The following is a 23,546-nucleotide window of genomic DNA, read 5'->3' as shown; positions in this document are numbered from 1 at the left end:
AGCACCAACAGAAGCCACGGCATAAAAGAGTGGAAAACAGGTCTAGGACTTTGTGCCAAGACAATTAACCGTGTACACTCACTGAACATTCAGCATTGAAGGCTAGAGCCACCACAGGAAGGAAGAGAGATGTCTGCTCATTAAGAGTGATGTGGCTGACCCCTGTTGAGAGAGATGCTCAGGTATATTGGCAGGGGGTGTGCAGTGACAGCATGTTGTCTGTCACAAACTGTTATTTTTATATTTCTGGCGAAAGGGGGCCTACAGTTCACGCATGAGCACACCGCTGTTATTGCTGTTTCAGTAGTCCCTTGACACTTGTACATCTTCCTCCCTAGCATGTGAAATGAGAATATGTATACAAGGAATAAAAACAAATTAAATGTGAAGAATGGGGCAAAGCAGCTGCTCTTGTCACCTTATAGCATAATGACTTTCTCACAATGCCACGGCTTTATATGTTTCACAGGGCTGAATACTCGCCAAAACAATGCCACTGTCTGTGATATACAGTCAAAAATACACCAAGATATTAGATTGAGTCTTATTGGGAATAATCTGAAAAAGAGAAAGCATGCCACCGTATCAGTATGTTTTACGTTTTGAATATATTCATCCAAATACTTGAGTCAGGATTATAAATACAAACATTCAAACTAACATATTTGCAGTGGGGTGTTAGCAGCTGATCCCAGGCCTGCTCTGTTTGGTAGGCTTAGCTATGTGATGAGTGGTAAAGTGTGTGTGTGTGTGTGTGTGTGTGTGTGTGTGTGTGAGAGAGAGAGGGGGCTGTATTTTTCACAGGAAACAGGAAACCAGAAGTCATAACAGGATGCCCCAGGTTTTCATACTGTACCTGATGCGTGGGTGGCTGCATGGGGGTAACCCATTTACAAACTATATGGTGCTTGTCTAGAAGAAGAGAGAACCCAGGAAAGCGTGGGTGGAGAGTAGGGTACACACTTGGGGGGCTAGGAAAATGGAGTTCCACTCTAAATATAGCTTCTTTTTTTATCGTACAACCTTGATGTTGTTTTGCCTCCATACTGTTCATCCTACTTTATAAAAGGCAACAAACCAAACATTGTTTGATGTTTTGTGTAGAGCTGTGATGTTATCACTTCCATGGCAAATACATGCACCATTTTTCCCCAGGTGTACTGTAGGAGCTTTTCACGTGGATCTATGATATGAAACCAGTTTTGTCATAATGAGGTTGATCTGCTCACACTGACGGGATGCTCCTTACCCTGTTGGAAAAAAATAAAGAGCTGATTTGTTCCTTTACCTCATTTAACTGCATCTGTCTTTAACAATGCAATTCTAAGCATGCATTGGCTGTCGTGGCTAAGTAAAATATACCGTACATTTTATACAGTGCTAAGCATACGTGAATACACCCATGCTATAGTTGACTAAAAAGAGGAATAAAAAAATCATCTTTTGGAAATTGACCTTAATGCCTTAATTAAAAAAATGAGGAAAAATCCAACCTTTAACGACACCAATTTTCTTTGTGAATGAATAATGTATCGTAAATAAATAAATGTTCTTCCTTAAAATACAGGGGGCATAAGTATAGACACCCCTATGTTAAATTCCTATGTTATGTATCCTGATAAAGTTCCCTTGGCCTTTGGAATTAAAATAGTCCCACATCATCACATACCCTTCACCATACCTAGAGATTGGCATGATTTTATTTCAGTTAACCTAATAGCTGGTTTGATTTGCATTGAGAGATTATCTTATGGAAAGTACCCCATGCCAATCTCTAGGTATGGTGAAGGGTATGTGATGATGTGGGGCTATTTTAATTACAAAGGCCAAGGGAACTTTATCAGGATGCATAGTATCCTGGATCCAAGAAATAACTTGCCTTTAAAAATAAAAATCTGCCTGCCTCTGGGAATTTAACATAGGGGTTTACTGACTTATGCCCCCTGTATTTTAAGGAAGAACATTTATTTATTTACAATATATTATTCATTCACAAAGAAAATTGGTGTCCTTAAAGGTTGGATTTTTTCCTCATTTTTTTAATTAAGGCATTAAGATCAATTTCCAAAAGATTTTTTTTATTCCTCTTTTTAGTCAACTTTAGCATAGGTGTATTCACTTATGCTTAGCACTGTACATGTATTTAATTCTAAAAGAATAATATTTTGGTAACCAGTCTTTAGTACCACTGTTAATGACATACAGGTGTTTGCTTGAGTTGCATGTGTGCAAAGCATGCTGAGAGTGTGTGCGTGTTTGTGAACCACAAAGTGGATGGCTGAGTTTTCTCGTAAAGGCCAGCACAGATGTTATTTAGGTTGTTTCCCCTTAAACCAGTTGAGGTTTTCTTGAGAAAGTCTGAAAACAAACGCTGACATTAACTGCAGCCTTGTTTACATAACCACCATGGTACAACTCATGAGAAAACAGCAACCAGGCCATTTTTGTTTGATGCTGGCTCATGCAAACCCTTTTGATTACTGCTTGCCAAAGGAGCAGTACTATTACTTTTTTCTGCAACTTTCTTTCTCTCTTCTAGATAAAAACACACAATCATTCATTCACACATGTTGCACATCTTTTCTAACTGCCTGTGTTTTTGTTCCTCCCTAAACCTAAGCTAAAACTATTTGACAAAGTGTGAATATGTATTGATACATTAAAAGTGTATTCATAAAATACATATAGATTGCTATAAATGATGATGGCTATAAATACTTTTCAGGAATGTATTCATAACATACAACTAGTAGCCTACATATGTTTTTCTCCTCCAACACAGGACTAAAATAAAACTATTTGACATTAAAAAGGTATTGCGAATCCATGATAGTTAATATTGCAAGATTGTACATATCAAATATTTAGCCCATTGTGGGATTTATTCATAGCAAGGTCACACCATAATCTGATGTTTATGGCCATGAATTTAGACAAACCAGGCTAATTACTATTCACCCTAAGAGAAACTTTCTTATGGTCTTATGATATCCATGTTTAGCATTACTGAGCATGGTGGACTCCCATCTCTCTTTGACACACACATACATACACAAACACGAAAATATTTTGTAGCGCAGCCACTGTTTGAGAACAAAATTAAAACGCAAGCAACCCGTAGGCAAAATGAGACTGCCCTAAAGGATGATGATAAAATATGTTTGGCCGTCCAACTTGCCAATCACATTTCCGTCGTATCCAATTGGTCCTCCCTCTGATATTATCGTTCCATCTTCTACTGGTTGAGGCTGTTGGGCTTTCCGCTGTCCTCATCCGCCAGTCGACATAGGTCCCCGCGAATTGCTACTCATTTTGTGTCGTGTTTGCAGCCACAAAAGAGGGACATTTTGCGGCATCTAAGATAATCGCCGCGTAAATTTAATTTTTTTTTAAAACCTGATTTGTTTGGTTACTTCGCTTTAGCCGAGATTGGACATCGCTGATGTTTCAGCCTCGGTGTCCCCCAGTAGGCTGTGTTGCGGAGTGATACTTAACTTCATTGGAACCGACAATGTGGAGGCTGTTAAAATGTCTACTTGGAAAATGAAATGGTTACATTTTCTCTAACAATAAGGAAACGGAGCAGTAAAAGAGTTATGGTTCGTGTTAGAAACGTCTTTTCAGTTTCGTGACGAAGACAACAACCAAACGAGGCGACGGAGGAGTGGTTCATATAGTCTTTTCTCATTTTCATCAAGCCCTCAGTTCGGACCACGGGGGGAAGGATCCTATCCCTAACTTTGTTTTTCTCTCTACTGCGGCCGTCGATTTCTCCCTGTTGGATGCCATATAATTGATTCCAGGTAAATATATGGCTGAATATACATTCATAACAAGCATATGCATGTCAAACAGAAGTCGTCTGTCGCGTTGTTACTGGAGTAATAATCAAGTTTTAAGCGCAACGTTCAAGTTGTAACCGAGTGCCACAGCCGGGAAAAGCGGGTCTTGGATTTTCGTCCCTTCGGCCTCAGCGAGCTTGCAGCGTTATTACTATTACGAGTATTAGCTTATGTGTGGTGGAAAATATTTCTTTGTTCGCTTCAGTGGGCTATAACGTTACAGCACATTAGCATATTACTGAACCGAGTTAGCTCCCCCAGGATTTAGCTGTCTGTAGTACCAGTATGTCGGTTTTCTAGAAACAACGCATGAACGTTAAACGATAGACATGCGTTGTTGATTTGTTTTAGCTAACGGTAAAACATTCCTGGTTGTGGCTAAAATTGCAAATTTCTCCACCTGGTATCAAGATGTTCACTAATGTAACCTGAGATTAGGTCACTGTGCCGTCATATGTTACGTTATAAAACACCAAATTATGCAATGGTAATAAAATCGTAGTTAAAATGATTATTTTTTTAGCGTTACCTCCCTCCACCCCCTACCACCACTAACGTTATAACAAGCAACAAGAACGCAGCTAAAGCATTATTTACTCCATCCTGCTTTATTAAAAACACATTTGGAACAATTGTTTCAAGAAATTTTGACTTTTATTCTGATTTTATTGCGTTTTGACCGTACAGCTGAAACTTTGGTGGCTCGAGTCTTTGTGTTCATTAGTGCCCCATTCTCCTGCTCGACGTGAGGGGCAGGCAACAGGTTTTAAGGCCCTTTTTAAACGTGCCGCAGGATTTTAAACTACCGATGAGCCACGAAAACTCATGCAGTTGATAACTGCCTATCTCTAATTTGACGCCAGGTATGCGATGTTGTGTGGATATTTGTGCCTTAAAACTTTTCTCCAAATGGAAAGGCCGGAGGTGGGGGTGCTCAAGACAAGCGTATGCAACTTCCATTTGTTAGGAGGGGCTAAACACTTATCCCCCATTTTGACCTCAGCTCAGTGAGAGACAGAAATGACTATGTAGGCCAAGTGCCAAAGTATTTTGGCTTGTTCATATGTCATAGCACACATTTCTCATTAGTTGTTACCGTGACAATACGTTGATTATAACTCCTTTTTTAACATTTACATTGCTTTTTCCCAGTCAGGCTTGATCTAGTGCTTGCACCCTGTCATGCATTCAGAATCGGATGTAGATGTTGAATAAAATAATGTCAAATTGTTGATGTTTGGTGTTGTCACTGTTTGACTTTATAAACAAAGTAGTAAGATGACTCCCAATATCACTGGTAAAAGTAGCAATCCTGCAATGTGATCACCACTGGTAAAAAGTTGGATACATTTTAATGTGATGGGTTATAATACATATGTTATATGTAGTTCCCATTACCAGCTCAAATGACTGAAACTAATGGGATGTTTCGGTTTCTAGCGTATAAATTTAGACTAAAAGTGAATTTTCAGTCATGCCCTGAAAATGATACAAATATGAGTTATTCAAGTGAAATCATCGCAGGGACATCTTACAAATATACTTTTTAATCCTAAAACCCCCACCTAGTTGTTAATGTTGTTGCTCGTTGTATTTGTTATTTTGGCGTTTTGTTAACTTTTTTTCTACACTGAACTAACTGCTTGCAACAAAACCAAACATTGGACAAAATGTACATTTCTAGCAGCTCACATTGGTCGTCTTTTGTTTATTGACTGTCAAAATTGTTATTTTAATCTTACATACATTTTCGCAATTATGGTAGTTGTAAATTAAATATCACTTTAAGTGACTTTATGTCAGTGTTGGTGAAAGATCTCAATGTTCTCTTGTGGCAACACAGTTTTCCATTTTTTTTTTGTATTGACATTAGCAGGTGTGGACAAACATCCGTAGCCAGTTTAGGCCAGTTTTTGTGGCAATTTACAGGGATACACAGGGTCAGCATAATTCTCAAACACTTAAAATATATTTAAAGTGGCTTAGCATAAGTCTTAAAAATAATGACAACATATTCCAAACACTGGCCACAAGTCAACCCCCAAAAACACTAACCGAAAGACACTTAATTGTATATTTGCTTGACAGCATTACAAACTGCAGTCTCAAAATTCAACTATGAATTTGAACACCCCTTAGTACAAACAAAATCATAACATTATGATGTCACCCAGCGGGTATTTACTGCAGTGCTTTTGTGTTGCAAAGCGTCTCTGCTGGTTTGCCCACCTCATGTAGAAATTATACTTATTTAGATGTTTTACACACATGGCCTCATTTGATACAGGCTGGTCATATACAGCACATTTTTTATTTGAGAGTTCAGCATGTCGTCTTATTACTCTGTACGTTTTTCCAAAGAGCTGTTAGAGCAGGTTAGTTTTTGAGGTAGGAGAAGCTGTCTGAGTCTAGGGCCCGACAAACAAGTGCAGTGTGGCCTGTGGCTGAACCATGGTCACACATGTTAGATGTGGGCTACCAGGGAAACTCTTAGAACTGACTGTTTTTCCCCCCAGTACTTGTTCAATCATTTGATGGTCTTGCAAGAACGTGCTACTAGAATGGTTATGGCATTAGTTATTTAGGTTTAACTGTATCAATGGTAGAAACATTACCTGTGTAAAGGTTTTTGTAGGTTATGTATGTCAGGCTTACCACCATGTCATTTCATTGACTTTTCTCACTGTTGTATTGAGCAAATGGAATGCTTTTGAGTCATTAGCCTGAATCATTATCTTCTGTGTAATGGTGGGAGAACTCAATATTAGATTGGCATTGTGATGTAGGTCTAGACATTGTCTGGAGTTGTGTTTTTTGTAATATTTCCTAAAGCAAGATTTTTTTCTTCTTATTTCATAACTATTGCCACCATTCCAATTCCATTGGTTCTGACAACATTTCTGTACCAGCTTTATTGTTGAGATATGGCGGCACAACAACACTACTAGACACAACAACACCACGGGCACTCAGACGTGTTTAAACAAGTCTCCAGTTTAACTATATTTTCTGAACCACCTGTTTGTTAGAAAAAAGTAAGACACCTCTAATGTCCAGCTGTCCATGACATTATATAGTCGCTTACCTGCACCTGTACCATAAACACATGATGAACAAAACAATGCAAGTAAGACACAGTTTGTAAAACAAATGGGAAAAAAATACTTTTAAAGGCTCTAAGATAGCAGTAAGTAATGCAATTTCCTAAACAATTTAGTGGATTGTTCAAGCTGAGTCAAAAAACAGTGAATGCACCAAACTGCTTGGTTTATAAATCCACATTTTTCTCCGAACTTATGTCACCCTCCCTTTTGTTTTGATTATATTTTGTAGAAAGCACCAATAGCCATAATATTGTCACATTATTGAGGTATGGAAAAACACTGATACTTGACTTTGGAAATATCTAGCTCTACACCTGCATACCTTTGCTGGTCAGAATAGTTAACCATCTTACTAAATATACTCATATTCTCCTTACCTCTGCTTGTAGTCGCTCGCTGAGACTGAAAGGCCCAAGTGAACAGCAGCAGAGAATGGCTGCAGTGGAAACAGACAAGGAGCTCAACGACTTGCTGGATTTTAGCGCGGTAAGATCTCTCTGAAGATTGCTTGAATTTAATGTGCATCCTTTACAGTAAGGGTGCTCCGATCGCCGGAAGCAGTATCTGCCAATACCAATCGCATCCCCTTTTTGAATCCTTCTATTTATTGGTAGCATTATTTATTTAACTATTCTCAACAACATTGTACATGACGTATGAAAATAAAGATTTGAGAAAGTATCATCAAATGACAACTGTTTATTTATTGGAAGGCAACATATTCCACTCCCTCTCCTTTCACTTCAGTTTCAATGTCTATATCTGTAGAATGTCACAGACATAATTTAACACGTACTGTTTCTGTTTCAAATTAAAAGCCCTCTGGCATTTCTGTGGACAGAATCCCTTCATTTGTTAACACAAGGCTTTTATTGTGAATTGTTTGCTGTGCCGTGTTGTGGAAAATGCGCACGATTCTTAACCATTTTCTGCCTGAAATAAAATGAATGACATTTATAATGAAATAGTCTCGCATTGCCAGACCTTCCTCCACAGCGCTGCAGAGGAGGGTCTGGCTAGTCCACACAGCATTCCGGGGTGGAAGAAAAACGTGCTCTGGTTTATTGGCATTTCTTTAAACCAATCACAATCGTCTTGGGCGGTGCTAAGCGCCGGGCCGAGCCACGGTGCCGCTGCAAAATAGCCTCGGGAAGGAACTTGTTTAGTGGAACATGTGTACATTCAAAAGTTGTTTTAGTCGTGCAACAGAAAACACAGATTGGACAGATAGTCTAGCTAGCTGTCTGGATTTACCCTGCAGAGATCTGAGGAGCAGTTAACCATAGTCCTCAGAAATCCACCGGAGTTTAAAGTTACAACACAAAGAAAGCAGAAGGTAATGGACATCCGGCCGAAAAGAGGGACATCAGGCGGTATTTCCAGCGGCACCGGAGCAATCCCGGAAGTGGAACGTCGTGGATATAGACTAATGATGAAATAAAAACATTCTATTATTGATGTCCATTATCAAAGGCAATCTCAATGTAGAAAGGTAGGGCTTGCAGTCAGCGCCACTGCAATGCGTGGACACCACGTGTGTGCAAGCCGCAGCAGTTCGGTGAGATAGATGAATATCGGGGCATCCATGAATGGGCCAGTCGGTCAGGGTTTGAAGGGTTGCACCGTGCACGTTAGCCATCTTTTTACGAGACGTTTTATTGTTGTGTCACTTTAATGTTAGCAGTCACTCAGTCAAACCTGGAATCTGTAGGCTTAATAGGATAGAATAGTTTGAATTACCACCTAATCAACCTTTGCACAAGTGAAGATGATCTAAATCCGCAAAGTCTAGACGGACTACAGTTTACAGTTTAATTTCTCTCATTTCAGATGTTTGAGCCTCCAGTTTCAAACGGCAAGAACCGGCCGACTACTCTCGCCAGCAGTCAGTTTGGAGGTTCAGGTAAGACCAAAAAAGATTATTTTCTTTTTCTAACATTTAAAAAAAAATAAATAATAAATTCCATTTACTTTGTCTTTTTGACTTTCTATTCCTTTGACTCCCAAATAAATGAAAAGCACTATTCCTATGCATTTGATTCTCTTGATTAAAAAAAGAAAGAAATGTCAGTAAAATGTTATGTTAAAGAAAAGAAATGCAACTTTCTCTTCCTTCCTCTCACATAAAGCTAGTGTTGAAATGTCCTTATTGGTTTGTAATGCTCCCTACATCTCCTGACAGTAAAGCATGGCAGTAATAGGCTGTTCTTGTCGTCTCACTATTCTACTCCACATTTGTTCATGCTGTTTTGAATGGTAATAGAAAAGGAAATTGTTCCTGTTCTCCACTTGTGTATCAGATCACAATTATTGGAAGGAACCTCAGGAAAGATTGCCAGGTTATTTAATGTTATGTAGATCATCTCCTCAACACTTCCTCATCCTCGCCTTGCAGGTGTCCCTTCCCTCACCTTCTCAGCTGTTGCCATTCAATCACTCTAAGGACAAAAGCTGAGGGTGGGGGTTGATGGGAACAGCCCAATTAATCTCCTTTGCTTACTCTGTGACTAAAGCCCCTTTCACAAATGAAATCTATCCCTAAAATGTTCAAGAACATTACCTGCATGGGGTCATGTGTGAATGGGAGCAGAAATCAATATTCAGGGAAATCTGTACTGCCAATTTCCCACCTCAAGAACTAGTAACATTTCAGGGAAATTGCTGGTGTGGCTGTGTTAGTGAAAACAGTAACATTGCAGGGACAAGCATGTAAAGGGTTACGTCCCTCTGTCCAAAGACGCTTTCATGGGGAGCGAGTGAACCAATCACAAGACTACGCTCAGGACGTATTTAAATCTGTGACTTGTTTAACATTTAGCATTTACTTGTCTCGCAAACTTGTGGAATATTAAATACATTACAAGAACATTGGCACCGGACAAAAACAGCTCCATCTGCTCTTCATTGCCATGGCATGTGTGAAAATGCGCAAAATGGAAATGTTCCTGAATGTAGTGCATGTGTAAATAGTGAACATCAATATTGGTGCCTGAAAGGTTATCCCAGTAACTTAGCGAGAACCAAGTGTGAAAGAGACATATATAAGCGTTTAAGATAAGATAAGCGTTTCCTTGTCCTGGAATCTCGCACCCTACATGTTCTCTTCATATAAATTCTTTTCACCTAGAGCCATTATCCATCCTCATCATCTACTTTACCAGCCCTTAGGTCAGTTTTAAGACATGCATGCATGTTACTATACACCAACAGTATCAGAGATACTTCAGATCAGACTGTTTCTTTTTTGTGTGTTTATGGGCCCTTTTGAATTGCTGTCATACACAAAAAGTGGTAAGCTTTAAAAATGCCTACCTGTCCATCTCTTATTTCCACTGTAGCAGATCCACTTGCCCTACATGAACCTTTCTCTGTCACCCTCGTATCTGTAGAAGTGCAGTAGTTCTTTCGGCTAGCAAAAGAAAGAAACAGGATATTGAAGCTAAGATGAAAGACAACACAAGCAGTGGCTGGGTGGGGTATAGGGGGCTCTATTTCTTCTATTCACTTGAGGGCCACTTACACGTTCTTTTGTCACAGCAAGGTGTGTGCTTACAAAAAAACACGATGTTATCAATCCAACGGCTGCTTATTGCATTGCCTTAATATTATACTCCACCCTAATATGTGCTTTTAGTATCAAACACTCACCCTTGCTGGCTGTATAACAATCACAGTTGGCTTCTTCACGAACAAAAGCTACTGTGGTCTGCTTGAATATGTTATTTACAGTGGATTCCCAATGAGACCAGTTTTCACAGCAGGAAAAAAGTTTCACAAGGTTCATATTAAACATGTGTACAGCACTCCTGCACCACTTTTTGGCTGGCCACCTGTCCTTTCAGTCCATTCTAGGGTATATAGCCATACTTTGGCAAAACAATGATTGCTTGCAACCTAATAAGCATATGGATAAACGGTAGAAAAGTAGAATATGATGCTGGAGTGGTACAGTCTAAAATGTTTCTTTGGACGTTTGATACTTAATTTTCCACTGCTGTGAAAGTGAATCTATTGTAACTGACAGATTTTCAAGTTAACCACAGTGGCTGTTCTTTGTGAAGGAGCAAACTAGGAATGTCTAACACCTTTTAACCTAACAGAGGTTAGCGTGTGACACTCTCATGAGTGTTAGCTGCTAAGCTGGGGCCAGGAAGCAATTAGCTTAGCTTAGCATCAAGACTGGAAGCAGGGGTAATGTAACAGCAGACTATTTCTTGTTTTCACATTCCTGTGTGTGTGTGTGTACACATCCTCTCATCTCACTCTCAGAATATTTTCCCAAAATGTTAAATTATTCCATCTTGCTCAAGGCCATACTTTTTGTCTCAGATACTTTGGCTGTGGGATAGGTCAGAGCTGTACTGCATTCATGTAGCATACGTGGCTAAAAGAATCATTTCAAAGAAAAATGAACCTCAGTGTACGATCTATGTCCGTCTATATGTAGTAAATTTGGTCATTTCGATGCTTTTCGGGTAACCTAAAGCTGTGCTATCATATGATTACTTTCAAAGAAGCTGACTTGGTCAAACTGTAGTCCTGCTGGAGCAGCTGCCACATGTTTTTCTTATAGAGTCAGATTTTTTTTTTCTCCCCAGTTTGGTTAAGGTTTGGGATATGTCGAGGTTTAACATGTGTGGCTATGGGGAACCTCCCTTTTAGAGCCTTCAGTGATGGTAATATCTCTGCTTTGGTCTCATGTGCCTATTCAATCCCTTTCACCAGTCAGTTAAAGTAATTTAATTGCACTTTCATTTTTTGGTCTCTGGAAACTGAGAATCCTAAAATGTATTTTTAAACTTTGGTATGGGCTGAAATGCAGAAGGGGAAGAGTTTAAAATTTGCATGAGTTGTCTTGTTTTTTAAACAGATGTGTTAGTGAATCACAAAGACTAAAGAAGTAGATTTGCTGTTTAAAATTGTAATTACTATTGTGCATATTGCTGTTGAAATGTATACTTGTATACAGTGTCAGAAGTAGGATATTAAAGTGTAAGTGTGTAACCCACTAACAAATGTATTTCTAAGTCCGTTAGCGCATACTGTCTCTAGTGACTCACAGGTTAAAACAACCAGGCCTGTGTTATTGTACATTGTTATCAGTGTTCACTCTTGAGATTTGACCTGACATCATGCTTTGTGTCTGTGTGACTCATTTTGCCAAGGGAAGGAAGAAGGTGTGTAGACCAAACGGCACACTCAGTTATAGGTGCCTGGGGCAGTGTTCATGTAAAAACCAAGACATGTCTGCAAGTTTGGTCAATGGATGTGCTGGAATTTTGCTGCTCATGAAGCCTATGACTCAGGCTGTCTGTCTGTTTCCAGTATCTCTTCCTGTGTAATTATAGACTAGCCATGCTTAAAGGGGCGTTGCATGCTGGGAGGAAAAGTGCATTGGGGTTCACCAGAGAATTTGTCTGATGTTACTCACCCTTTTCTTCATTTTTCTCTCTCCCCAGTCCGGGTAGTCCGCCTAAGTAGTGTAGTAATAGTTTTAAAAAAACATGATCAAAATGTAATAATGCTGTCCTTATAGGGAGGGGTGTCGATTATGTTAAAAGTATTTACTTTTCAAGAGGATGGAGGCATATTTATCCAACCACCTGAAATGTCACAACAAATAAAACTGAAGAAAACAACTTAAAGATGGCTTTACACGTTGGAATTTGGAGAAGAAAACCAGGCAAGCCTAGTTTTTCTGAACCACATCGATAAGATACGCAAAATGACCATAACAAGTAAACTATGCCATTTTCACATATGCCCTCACTCGCATGAATACTTTGCAGGCAGTTACCTGTTTAAACCTAGCTGATACACGGCCATCTGAAAGTGCCACCACTCTACCGAGGTTCATTTCTAGGATCTTTTGTGAAATAAAAGTATCAAAGGGGTCTTAAAAGTCACCAAAGCAACAACACTGCTAAGTTGGCGTAAAGTCGCATTAAAACTTGAGCCTATTGTTCATTTTCCCAATGTGTGTTCACACACATTGAGGCAGTCTCTCCGACAAGGGGACATCACTGTGGTGGCATTTAATGTATAGACCTGCATTATAACACTGTCAAGGTGATCCAGACCTATTATGTTCTTATGCATTAGTTTGCAGGTTATTTTTTATGTTTGACTCCTTTGGTTGAAACCACATTAGATTTGTGTGTAGCCATTATTATTCCGGTATATTAATACAAGTACACAATACTATTGACCACAATAATAGAACCCCCTGTATAACTTCGCTTTCGGTTTTTATTGTTTGGCTTCATTATATAGAGTTGTCAGGATTCATGGAAGAAATTCTGAAAACAAGCTGAAATTTCCACTTAAGTTTTGTTTATTTGCTTAACATCAGCTCAGTTAATTAGAAAGAATATGTGGGTTTTACATTAATTTAAATTGCTCTTTACTGCCTCTTATCTTATTGCCACTAGTTTCTTAAATAGTTATCCCATAATTTCATTCCTTTAGTTGTAAATATTTACATTAATCCTCACATAATATCCTCCACACAAATAATTCATTCCATTAAATTTGTTCCTGAATTTATACATAACACCTGTTAACCCTACACTTGCGTGCCTTGAAAAAAGTATTCTTATACAAGAAGGTGTGTGTTAGTTTTCCGCAAAGTGCTATATGCACCCTGCTATTTGTCGAATGAAAGGTGACTTTTCATGTTTCTTTTTCTACTGCCTTACAATCCTCAGTTCTTCTAAAGAGGCCAAAAATACCACATGTTTGTGTCTCGCTAATTAGCTTTGCATCTTTTTTTTTTTCAGACTGTTCTGATATGCTACATGGTTCCGAATACATGGTAATAATGTAGGTGTGTGAAAGATGAAATGTGGCCCCAAAAATAAAAGCTTGTTCTGCATATTATTTATTTGGCAATACGTTGTTTGACACTGCAACTTAAATTCAGTGTTGATAACAAAACTGTCAGGAAAAGTGTAACGCAGTCTCGAACACAAAACATTGAATTGGAGCCTTTTCTTGTCTTGAGCTTGGGTTCTGATGACTTACAGTGGAAACGAATGGTTCATGCGTTTTCTTTATCGTCTTTGATTGACGTGGAGAGTGACAGGCAGCCATAGAGAGGGGACAAGACATTGTCTCCTTCATCTCTTATTCTGCTGGTGTCGTGTGTATAGATCACAGTTGTCACGGCAATCTAGCAGCTCTCAGCGCTGTGGACCCATCAGTCTGTTCTACTGCTGATCCTGTCATGATTCTAGCCCGCCTCTACCCCACTCCCCTCTCCCCTCTCCGCTTTTTAATTAGACAACAAAACAAAAAATATGAATATTCATAGCGCTGAGCTTCATTAATATGCACAATTATGCAAATCAGTACGCAATTAAGCTTCAGCTTTTCCCCAGAGATGCTGTGTTGCGCTACGAGAGGAGATTGAGAGAAAGGGGACGGGCAGGAATTTCTGCTTCACCAATCTTTTAAATCACTCCTTTCAAACACGCTCACCTCTCTGAAAGCTGGAGTACTCTGGCCTGGGATAAGGTGTGTCAACTATGTTAGATTGAGACCTTGAGCACTCGTCTGTGTTAAGGTGAAGGTGTAGTCCAAATGTGAGAGAATAGATGGAGGACGAATGACTGTTGCCATGGAAAATGTAAAGGAGTGGAGTGGGAGAATGAAGAATGTTGAGGATGATTCTGGGAGCCTCATACTGGGTGTTAATTATTCAAACTTCCTACAGCTCATATCCACACTATGTGACAGCGCTGTCACTATGCTATCTCTGTGTGAGCTGTGAACTGAAGCTCTTCAATTGAGGTTACTTTGAGCAGCCTGAAAAAAACAGTATCAAAGCAGGTTAACTTTATCATTCTCTGAAGTTAGACTTAGTTTTGCAAAGCCGAAGAGCAAATCCCTGTTAAGAATGTGTCTGCCTTTTTTGTGGTTACTAGGCCTAACCCAGTTCTTTGTCTTACAGGTATAGATGAGAGGAGTGGGTCCAGTCCCTGGGGCCCAGGAGAACAGAACAGTCCATCTTTCAACCAGGGAAGGGTACGGTTTATCCTCACTTACTACATAGAATATGGCCTTGTAGATGTCATGCAAAACACAAGTTTGGGTGATCATGTCATTTATACCGCTTTCACACACAAACGCAATGTATAATATGGGATAATAAAGTTTTCAACCTGCATTTGACCACTGATACAGCACTATTCTGGTCATAGGTAAATAGTAAGTTATCACCTGGTTCCACACCTTTTAGTTTAATACAACTGACTGCTAAGACCAGGCTCAGATTTGAGGAGTTTACTAGAAATTGAGATGGATTACACACAGACATTTGACACATGATCTATGAACAACAGCATAAACATATTCACAATGAACGATAAAATGATGGTGCATCAGACTTTACACAATATTATGAAGATTGTCTTTCGAGAGGGAGCTCTGTCACAAGCATTAGGCTGCCCCTTTAATCTCTATACATCTCATAGATCGTCGGTTTGCATCTCACTGTTGTGAGTCTACTTGTTAGTTCAAAAAACCTTAATGTTACCGTCCAGATTCATACTAATATCAAACTGGTTTGCCGTTACTGGAGCAGCAATTTAGAAGGGTTAATATCTTATCTCTAAACCACTCAAATTACCAGATATTCTGAGTTTTAAGATTGGTACTAACAAGGCCAGACCATTGCTTCCCAGATAGCTAGAACAGGGTATCAGGGGTAACTTGGGTTGATTAGACATTATGACATATAAATGAGGTATGTGTGATTTATGGATTTCTATAGTATCCCTGTAGCTGCTGAAGAATCTCATAATTACCCATTCATCCCAAAACAGAGCAGTGTCAGACCTGCCTGAAAACTAGGTCTGGCACATGGTCTGAGAGCCCAGTTGGATAATCTTTGTTGACTCATTCACATGAACAGTTTATTTTCTTACATAGCAGCTTTGGTGTGAAAGGGGTGTTAATAATGGGCTTTCATTGTTTTTATTTATTTATCTATTTTTATATCCCGAGTGTCTCTGCTGTCTTTCCCTCAGGGTTATGGGGAACAAGGCCTTTACGGTGAGCAAGAGGGCATTGCCTCTGCCCCCATGTATGGATCAGGGATTGTTGGTAAGTAAGTTGGTAAATTAAACTTAAATGTTGAAGCATAGAAAGCACAACATTCACATCATCTTTTTTTGTTTTGTTTTTCTTAAACAAAGAGAATCAGGGACATTTGGGGCCAGCTTTACTTATATTAGGACTTCATAACAGAAGAACATGCTGATTAAAATGCACACGTTTATATCAATGGATGGACTGTGTGACTAAACCAACACAATTAGTTGTTTCATAGGTTATATACTAATGTACCACTTTAGGGCAAGCCATATTTATGCTTAGGTGGCAATAGATGAAGGGAGCAGGGTAATCAGGGAGGATGTGGAGGAGGGGTTTTTCTTGTGTTGTTGTTGTTGTTGCAGTTTGTGTGTTCAGGGCAGGAGGGGGTGCGGGGTGTAAAGGGCACCCATGCACAAACAAGACTCTCCCTTGGGACTACGGTAGCCTATAGCTCTCTTCTGTTTAACTGTCGGGAGGGGACAGAGGTTTGGCACAATTGCCCCTGGACCATTTATAATGGGCCAATTTGTTGTTGTTTTGCTGTCCACAGCCATAAATACCACACATCATCATATACACTCACACAGCAGATGGGAGGCACCCAAATGGAGACAGGGGAATAGCCAGATTGTGATTTAATATTGACATAAAAGCCCAATTTTCACGATCATGACCTGATTTTTATATTCCTATCTCTTAACAGGAAAGGCTGAGCGAGGACCTTACTCGTCATTTGCAACACAGGTAAATCAGTCAGAAGTATCAACCCTTAATGCTCTTTTAGTGTAATTCTGTCCCTAAGTCAGTTTTCTTTTCCCATATCATCAGAATTTAGTATCATAATGATTTCCTTATACGCCACATGAGCTTGTCCTTTTTTTCCACCATCTCTAGCCGGGCTTTATGCCCAGTGAGATGCCCATGCCCAGTCCCGATGCCCTCTCCCCGTCTGGCCTGAAGTCCAACTCCCAGTTTTATTCCTCCTATGAGGGAAGCAACCCTCGCCGGAGACCCTCACAGGAGCCTATTGGTAAGATTGTGAAGGATAGTTTGAAGTACAGTGATGAGATTTCATTCCAGAAAAAGTTCTTTTTGTACTGATTTGTATGTATTTCTGTGTATATCATCACTTCTCCTGCTGAGGTTTTAAAAAGTGTTTCAGAAATCTCACTTCTGCTTAGTTAAAGAAAGTGAAATCACTGAGTTCTCGATGAGGAAAATCATTAAATAACTTCATACTAGAATAACCTTTGGTTATGCATTAATGAGTGGTCACAAGACAGATGGATAGATTGGTTTAGCAGGACTTCAGAAGGAAGGGCTGCTGCATAAGTGAATCCCTACATTGGTGGTTCTATAGTCACTTCTGCAATAAGTTAAGATCTTTGTGTGTGCATGCTTATGTGATTTCCCTCTGTCTTCCTCTCCTCAGGACCACAGCCTAAAAAGATCAGGAAGGTGCCCCCTGGCCTACCCTCCTCTGTGAGTACTAGCATCCACAAACATTGCAACCCTGAACTATATCTCAGCCCTTGCAGTCAGTCAATGGGAGCTCATGTTGTCATGTTTTACGCCCCTTTTCACATTCCATTCGGCATCTGAAGCCTCTCCTTGGCTTGCAAAGCAGGAGAATAGCTGCAATACAGGACATCCAGCTCTTACAGCTGTGTATCTGCACCACCGAAGAAAAAAAAAGGAAAAGGGGGTGGGGGAAGCCACTCATTCAACCAGTCACTCATTTGCAGCATGTATTTATAGTGTGTTGTGTTTGAAGGCCCTTTACTTTATGGCCACATTTCTTCCCCTCTGCCAAGTATACCCGTTAGATTACTGAAGGGAATTCATACTGGGGTTTGATGGTTCTTACTCCACCTCATTTTTTCCCTCCCACTCTCGCTCTCTGGGCACCCTATTTCCTCCTCTTCTCTGTTTCTTGCTTCCCCCTCCCCCCTCCTCTATTCCCCACACCCCCCTCCATCCGCCTCCCTCTCCTTCCCGCCGCCTCCCTCCCCTTTCTCTCTTTCCCTCCCCCATCCCTCTATCCCAGCTGCCAGTGGAGTTGGCTGCCATCCAGGATTCGGCAGATGGTTCAGTAATTAGGAGTGCATCTCTCCGTTCCCTCTTCTCCTCTCCCCTCTTTTTCCTCTCCTTTTTCTCTCTGTTTAATCAAATTACAGAAGAAAACTTCAGTCCATTTGGATTTGAGTTTTGCAGACACAGTTTGAAACTTGCTTACATCTAGAATAGTCTTGATTGAGAATGCTAAAGTGGTTCAGAACATTGGTTCCTTAATACCCATTATACCATGCACCAATTCCCACTGCATTTCCCATTGTGTGGTCACATCTCACTGTGTTAAAGAGTGTGAATTATGTATCTGTAAACCATTCAGTGAGGTTCTTTTTAACAGGATAAAATGTTAAAGCCCTACAGACATAGCCCAATAAAATTACTGACACTGCATATTCGATACATAATGCTCAGCGCTACAGTCTACAGAAATGTTGCAACAGCCTGTTTATTGAATTAAGTAGCAAATCCAGATCGTAAAAATAGATAGCTTAGTAAGGAACACATACTTTTAAGAGCTGTGTTTAATCAGGTATTTAATGCATATATCTTTCTTTTTTTTTTTTTTTTTGAAAACTTAACTCAGGCCTAAATACTAGTTTATGGGGAAAATAATTTGTAGTCACCCTCCTGAGCACAAAGCACAATGAAGCTCTTATAGCTTTCTTATGAGTATCTCAGAACAAATATGCTATATGCAGTATCTTCTGCACGTCGTTCATGCAACAAGTTAGATAACCATATTTTTTGTTTACAGTAATATAGTGATTTGTGACAAAGTCTATAAGCACTGAGCTGAACAGTTTCACTCATTTTTCTTCTGTGTATCCTTTTTAGGTTTATGCATCAGCCTCAGGAGAGGATTTTAACAGGGACAATGCTGGGTACCCGGCCTCCAAGGCAGGAAATGTCTACCAACATTATTACATGCAAGGTCAGTTGCAACAAGAGCCTCTCCTTGTTCATTGAATTGGGTTGAAAAGTTCAATCTGACCGAGACACTTGTTGTTAATGCGGGTAAATGTATCAGACAACTATAAAGATAATAATGACCTGAAATATTCCTTTTATAGCTAGTATGGTTGTTAAATCCGCTCCCCATAATGTCCTTATGGAAGTCCGGATGAACCTAAGAGGCTGTTCAGACCTGCCATTTACATGAGTCTTTGGTGAACCGATTGGCATTCAAATGCGTCATTGTTGATCCGATCACAAGTGGACAGCTCTAGTCTGTTCACACTGCGTTAGAATGCGTTTCCAAATGTGTTAAGACTTCAGTCGGGAGGACACACCCGGACAACAGCCCCGGGGACACGACACATCCACATTTAGCCAGCAGCCAGCCATTATTATTAATTTACAGCAATCCGAGCCCAGCCAGCACAAACTCAAGCGCTGGGTGATAAAGATGCTAATGGCAGTAACAGAAAGTTTTATGTTCCATCGGGGAAATGGACCATATCGCCCCATGCGTCCGAGTCTGGCTGGCAGTGGTGTTGTGCTGAAATTCTCCCCCTTTAGCGTTTTGCGGTCCTCTTTACAGTTAAGTTGACCGACAAATGGTGACTGTCCTGCGGACAAAAGGTGAAGGTGGGGAGAGTCTGGCAGCAACACCCGGCAGCCATCCCATTTAAGTAGGCATATCCTCGGCCGTTAACTCTGTGGCCACGGCTCGGCCCCGGAGATACTCGGCGGCCAGCCCCAGCCGCAAAGTAAGTCTCTCAGCGGTGTTGAGTAACGTTACAACAAACCCTTTCCCTCGGTGCTAAAAACATCCAAAAAGTGACACTGATGTGAAATATATATTGTAGTTTTAGCTGAGTGGCTAATGTTAGCTTGCTTGCTCTCAACATGGTCAACTACCTAGCTAGCTACCAATACAAATCGAATCAAGAAAACGTAATTATGTGGGGGAAACTGCAGCGATTTTATCAGAATGACATGAAGAAACGGAACGTGGATAAAACTGTAATGGATTAACCCATCCACGAACAGATATATTTTAATCGGCAATTGTTTTAAACAATGAAACTACAACTCCCAGACCTATTTCTAGCTCAGACGTTGTGGACAAAGGCAGTGAGTACGTAGAGTAGTTCCGCTTACATTTGAGTGGGCAGTCCTTCAATGTGGCCCAGGACACATACACGCACACACTGCTAAAAGAATGTGGCCATTTGCAGCCCAGACCACCTCCAAATGTGGTCTGAGTAATCTGATTTCAATGTGTCCTGGGTGCCTTTCAGTACTGGTCCACTTGTGATCAGATCACTCAGGACCGATGTTAATGCCAGGTGTGACCAGGGCCTATGTGCTGTAGCCGTATGCCAGTTAACACCCTCTGGTGCCTGTGTGCTGAATAGTGCATCACAGTTGAATGAAGTCATCACAGTAATGTGACATGTCTCATATGTGGCCTTCATTGTCTTCTCATCTCCCGTGGCTGGTTATCCCTTGCCCTTCCTGCTCCTCCCTCCTCCGCTGGATGCCCCCTGACAGAAGGCCTCCACCCGCCCTCTGATCCATGGGGCTCTGCCAGGTCGATGGTTCAGCCTGGTTATTCTGCCATGCTGGGCAACTCCCCCCATCTGGGCCAGCCTGCTCCCTTCACTGCCATCAACCCCCAAGACAGACTGGTGAGTTGTGCCTTCACACTTTGGTTTTGTTTTTCTATGAAGGCATGATGAGGTCGTAGACACTTTTTGACTAATGCATCATTGAGGGCTTCTTTTTAGTTGTGCATTTAAATCATTGGCTGTCTTTGCTTCCCAGAAACGGCAGCCACTACCCCTCTCTCCCCAAAACTACCCAATGCATGGCAGTGAGGTGAATGGGGCTCATCCTGCTGGCTTCCACTCTGGCCCCCACTCTGGACCCAGCAGCTTCGGAGTCCCCAGCCACACACCCCCTATGGCTGACACCATTATGGGTAAACCCTTTAATGTGTGCTCTTTTTTTTGTGAGAAGTGCTCCTTATGCTTTCATGCAATATTGTCACATAGCTAATTATTTATTGAGCCTAGGATTTAATTGTGTGCTCTTTTCTTTGTGAAAAGTGCTCCTTATGTTTTCATAAGATAAGATATACTTTATTAATCCCACTCTGGGGAAATTCCTGTGCTACAGCAGCTCAAAATAAAAAACATTATACACATCAGCATAACACAAATACATTCATGCAATATTGTCACATAGCTAATTATTTATTGAGCATAGGATCTAATTGAAAAGCTTTTTTCTTCCTCAAAAGCCAATCGAGGAGCAGTACCTGGAAGTTCAGGTGATGAGATTGGAAAAGCCCTGGCATCTGTAAGTAATAATAAAATACATTTTATAGGCAATTCTCTCACACACGACTTCAAATATAACGTATTGTAAAGGAATAAGTTGCATTTCATTTAGTTAAAAACAAATTCTTCTTTCCAGATCTATCCTTCAGACCCACACAGTAACACCTTCCCTCCATCTCCGTCTACTCCCTCTGGCTCTCCACAGGCTGTATCAGGTGAGGAAATAGCTCTAGTTAGTTTTTCCTGAGGCCTTGAGGTGAGCTGGCTGTCATGTTGGTTCAACACAGGATGTGTAAGGAGATTATAAAAATGTTAAAATCTTTAAAAATGCAAATTGTTGTCATCCTACTATCTAACTAAGCCTGATTGGTTCTTATTGACAATGTAGCTCCATCTATTGGGTTAAAGGTAGAAGTAAAACAAACGTTTTTATTTTTTGTATTGAGTGATCTTTCTCACGTGCAAATTCCTTCACGATATGTATCAATATTGTCATTGAAACATATCACTTAAAATACATTACATGGGTGACTGTAAGAGCTTGAAACTATCTTACCATCAGTTGGACTTATTTAATACTACCGCTTTAAATTAGAAATGATGACTAGCGATCATCTTAGCTGACAAGCCGCAGGGCAATCATAGAAAACATTTACAAACTATTGAAATTGTGTATTTGGCAAGTTATAGTAATAGTAGTAAAGCTCTCCAAATGTCTCCACAGCATTATCTTAAGTAAGAGCATGTCTGAGTCTAGCACAGTTTAGGGTCACCCTTGATAAATCTGATTTGGTTTACAAAATTTAAATAAACGCGATTGTTTTCTTTTGTTTTCATCACCTGTGTCACCAGTGACTTTATTTCTTTATTTCATACAGAAATAAGTTTGGCATTTAAGACTATCATGACATTTTGGTCATCTGATTTAGCAGTAAGCTAGTTGTATGACATGTCTCACCTATTGACTGAAATCTTTCCAAGATTCAAAGATACTTGTGTCAGTATTATGTCCATATTTTTGTTTAAATTTCTTTCTTTTTTTAAACCTTGCATCAATTCTGAAAATGGCAGACAATGGCATTTTTATCTGTGCATACTGTAAATGTAACTCAAGCTACACCATCCACAGCTGAACCTTCACTTGATCTTACACACACATACACACACACTCAAAATATAACTTAAGAGAGGAAGGGAAAATGCAGTAAAAAAAAAAGAGTGGGGTCACTTCTCCATTTGTCTCTGCACTGAGTCTATGAGTGAGCTCATCACCCCCTTCATACATCAAATGCTGCACAAGTTGAGAAAAGAAAAAAGGGGGGCGAAGATGATAATCGTAATCCCAATAAAGGTTGAAATAAGGAAAAACCTTTTTTTTTAAATTGTAGATTTGATTCATACTTTGGCCAAGTATGGACGACAAAGTTATGTTATATATCTGCTGTATATACATATTTCATATCCCCATCATTATTATTGTTATTATTATTATTATTATATTTTACAGGTTAAAATGTGCAATGAAACACACAATTTCTGTTATCCTGTGTTTCATGTTCAACACAATAATGTGAGCAGAATCTTTAGAAACTATAAAAACTAATCCTAATCTTTTTTCTGCATGTGGTTGCCTTAAAACAACAAAACATGGGCATAAAAGTTATAGTGACGGTGATTGAACATGCATCATATTGACCACACAATTGACTCACAAAATACGACAGTGTAGGGAGACCATTATTCACCATCAAGGCCCAAGTTCAAGCCCCAGTTGCATCCGTCATCTACTCTGTAATGTTTGTGAGTGAGACATGAGAAGCTTATTTCCAGGAGTGCTTCTTGTTGACAAACCCAGCACTCGCATCTCTCTGGGAACACAGGAGCAAACAAAAAACCTGAGTTGGGCTGGGGAGAAAATCAAATATCACAATATTTTTTACCAAATGCTTTGATATTGATAATACAACAGTATTGTAGGGTTGACTATTGGTGCTTTCACAATGAGATTTTTGATTAAATAATCACCAATAATGTGGATATATTGACTAAGTGGGTAAAGGCAACTGATAGAACAGTCTAGTACAGGGGTCTTCAATGTTTTTTAGGCCAAGGACCCCAACTGAAAGAGAGATGGAGCAGGGACC

The 23,546-nt window shown here is 40.0% G+C and overlaps 1 protein-coding gene across 6 annotated transcripts in view; it reads left to right on the top strand.

Moving 5' to 3' along the window:
* Positions 1-3,266: 3,266 nt before the first annotated feature.
* The window catches only part of tcf3a (transcription factor 3a), a 29,582-nt gene continuing 9,302 nt past the window's right edge, over positions 3,267-23,546 (top strand). For 3 of the 6 annotated variants that reach the window (XM_031281071.2, XM_031281069.2, XM_031281073.2), the window contains exons 1-13: positions 3,267-3,803; positions 7,336-7,432; positions 8,777-8,849; positions 14,898-14,971; positions 15,976-16,051; positions 16,746-16,786; positions 16,937-17,072; positions 17,475-17,524; positions 18,950-19,046; positions 20,612-20,748; positions 20,885-21,041; positions 21,363-21,421; positions 21,539-21,617. In XM_031281071.2, the coding sequence (XP_031136931.1) occupies positions 7,379-7,432; positions 8,777-8,849; positions 14,898-14,971; positions 15,976-16,051; positions 16,746-16,786; positions 16,937-17,072; positions 17,475-17,524; positions 18,950-19,046; positions 20,612-20,748; positions 20,885-21,041; positions 21,363-21,421; positions 21,539-21,617 (1,033 nt within the window). In that variant the 5' untranslated portion in view covers positions 3,267-3,803; positions 7,336-7,378. The remainder of the gene's footprint in view (positions 3,804-7,335; positions 7,433-8,776; positions 8,850-14,897; positions 14,972-15,975; positions 16,052-16,745; positions 16,787-16,936; positions 17,073-17,474; positions 17,525-18,949; positions 19,047-20,611; positions 20,749-20,884; positions 21,042-21,362; positions 21,422-21,538; positions 21,618-23,546) is intronic. The other 3 variants (XM_031281067.2, XM_031281070.2, XM_031281072.2) reach the window with 3 other exon arrangements.

The sequence above is a fragment of the Sander lucioperca genome, chromosome 9, assembly GCF_008315115.2.
Source record: "Sander lucioperca isolate FBNREF2018 chromosome 9, SLUC_FBN_1.2, whole genome shotgun sequence".
NCBI classification, from domain to species: Eukaryota; Metazoa; Chordata; class Actinopteri; order Perciformes; family Percidae; genus Sander; species Sander lucioperca.
This window is presented reverse-complemented; position numbering and strand designations above follow the sequence as displayed.